The sequence below is a fragment of the Arvicola amphibius genome, chromosome 9, assembly GCF_903992535.2.
Source record: "Arvicola amphibius chromosome 9, mArvAmp1.2, whole genome shotgun sequence".
Classification (NCBI taxonomy): Eukaryota; Metazoa; Chordata; class Mammalia; order Rodentia; family Cricetidae; genus Arvicola; species Arvicola amphibius.
The window spans coordinates 104,047,703-104,050,207 of NC_052055.2; the positions used below are offsets into that span (position 1 = coordinate 104,047,703).

Below are 2,505 nucleotides of genomic sequence, written 5' to 3' on the forward strand. Positions count from 1 at the left end.
AGTCACTCTGTCCTCCCTCCCAGAATAGAGAGGATCTGTAAAACGCTACTCACACACATCCCCCCCCCCCCCCCCCACACACACACAGTGGCAGCGAGCTGGGTAGCACTTAGAACTGATGGGCGCTCCTCCAAGCTGTCGGTCAAGACATTTGACTCCTACTTTGATTGCTGGTTGATCCAGGCAAGCTGCTTCCCTCTCTGAGCCAAAAGCTCGCATGTGTAATACTCAAAGAAGAGGTTTTCCCTACAGGCACCCCCAAATCTCCTTCATGCTACCAAGAAAGCGTCTGAACAGATGCCAGGGGGAAAGAGGAAAGAGCAAGGCTGTCAGAGGCGGCCAGACCTGAGCCAGACGGGGCTCTTCTGGCTGGGCGAGGCTCTTTGAGGAACTGAGAGTTGCTGGGACCAAGCCCGCGATGGGGTGGGGTGGGGGAGCAAACAGAGCACTGCTCCCCCCATCCCTGCCCTTTGTCCGGAATCCAGCTGTGCTCCGTGGGTGGGGTCTTGTGGGGGTGGGGAGCGGCTCGCGTGGCCTGGCCCCTGGGCCCCTGCTGCTGATTGGCCAGTGGTGCAGGCAGCAGCCGGGCAGGCACGCTCCTGGCCCGGGCCGAGCAGATAAAGCGTGCCAAGGGGCACACGACTTGTAGCTCAGGAAATCCCCCTGGGGCTCAGGAGGGGACCCCCTAGGAGCTTCTCTTCTGTTTCCAGACACAATTAACTCCAGGCGAGGGCGCCTGCAGCTCAGCAGAACTTCAGAGCGAACAGAGGCACTCAGTTGTCCACTGCTGCTTGACACTGACCGACCCGCCGCTCTCTATTCTTTTGCTCCAGAAGGACTAGGTAACAATTAGAAACCACCAAAGGGTAGACAAGGGGCAGGCGGTACCCCAGTCCCGCGTGGGGTGGCCTCTAAAGCAGAGACTGTCTCACTCTGACCCTTCCATTTTTCCCAACCACAGGATGGCGCCTCATCCCTTGGGTGCGCCCACCATCCAAGTGCCCCAAGATACCCAGCAACCTTTTTCCGGAGCCTCAGACAATGAAGTCCTCAGCTCCAAATTCACCCCACCAAGCCCCACTCTCATGCTAAGGGACTGCTCCGAAGCAGAAGGGGGTGACTGCCGAGGGACCTCGAGGAAGCTCCGCGCACGGCGCGGAGGGCGGAACCGGCCCAAGAGTGAGTTGGCACTGAGCAAGCAACGACGAAGCCGACGCAAGAAGGCCAATGACCGGGAGCGCAATCGTATGCACAACCTCAACTCCGCGCTGGATGCGCTGCGTGGTGTGCTACCCACCTTCCCAGATGACGCCAAACTTACAAAGATCGAGACGCTGCGCTTCGCCCACAACTACATCTGGGCACTGACTCAGACGTTGCGCATAGCGGACCACAGCTTCTATGGGCCGGAGACCACTGTTCCCTGTGGGGAGCTGGGCAGCCCGGGAGGTGGCTCCAATGGGGACTGGGGCTCTCTCTACTCCCCAGTTTCTCAAGCTGGCAGCCTGAGCCCTACCGCCTCGCTGGAAGAGTTCCCTGGCCTGCAGGTGCCCAGCTCCCCCTCCTGTCTGCTCCCGGGCGCGTCGGTGTTCTCAGACTTCTTGTGAAGAGACCTGTCTGGCTCTGGGTGGTGGGTGCTGGCAGAAAGGGAGGGAGCCAGAGCCGCCGAGGTGGGAGGTAGTGGAGGCTCTCAAGCATCCTTGCTCCTTCTGGCTCTCACTAGCCGGATCCCTGGCCCCTTTCTGGTTCAACCAGGCTCTCCTTATATCTTACAGCACCCTGGCTGCTGCCCATGCAAAGCAGGCGAAAGCAGGCATTGCAGGCTGCTGTCTTCTTAAATCTCCTCTGTACAGCATCTTCAAACTCTCTTTCAAAGCGGATAAGAACGGTAGCTCTACACAAGGGGAGGAGACTCTCAAACTTCCTGGTGACCCTGCCCTCATTCACATCTGTCAGCCTCCGACCGTCGCTTTCTACAGGGTGGTGGAATCCAGTGTTGGGTCTCACCGCACTGGCTCTCTTTCATCCAGCTCCTGCTCAATCACCTCTGCTCCATAGACAATGCTCATCCTCTCTGCTGCCCATCAGATCCCGGCAGGGTTTCCGGGCCGCACCATTCTGCCTTAATTCGCAAAGGTGATCCTCTGCTTTCTCCTTCTGCACTTTTCAAGTTATCACCCTCCCCGGAAGGGGAAGGGGAGACTCGGTTGTGAATGGGGAAAACTCTGCTATGGTTGGGAGCATCTCCCCGGCGCCTGCGTCTGAAACAGTGAACTCCAAGGACAGGTTCCTGGAGCACTGCTTGTCTCCCTAAGGAAAAAAAATGAAAAAAAAAAATCAGCGTGTAAATGGTATAAAGCCATTTGAAATGAGTCTTGTTATGGTGAATTGTATGCCTCCTCTCCCGTTTTACACATTTGTATTTATTGATGCTATTTCGGTAGGAAAGTTTATATTTTGTACATAAGAGTATCAGGGACTGGTGATGGAGATTTTGGGCTAACT

General features: G+C 56.8%; 1 protein-coding gene across 1 annotated transcript; it reads left to right on the plus strand.

Annotated features, from left to right (window-relative positions):
• The first annotated feature begins 962 nt into the window (after positions 1–962).
• Neurog3 (neurogenin 3) lies at positions 963–1,607 on the plus strand. The gene has a single exon (XM_038341201.1). The coding sequence runs from the start codon at positions 963–965 to the stop codon at positions 1,605–1,607; it is 645 nt and encodes a 214-aa protein (XP_038197129.1).
• Positions 1,608–2,505: the final 898 nt, after the last annotated feature.

Bases quoted from the DNA above. Each gene is read 5' to 3' on its own strand.
- Neurog3 (XM_038341201.1), top strand. From the start codon at position 963: ATGGCGCCTCATCCCTTGGGTGCGCCCACCATCCAAGTGCCCCAAGAT.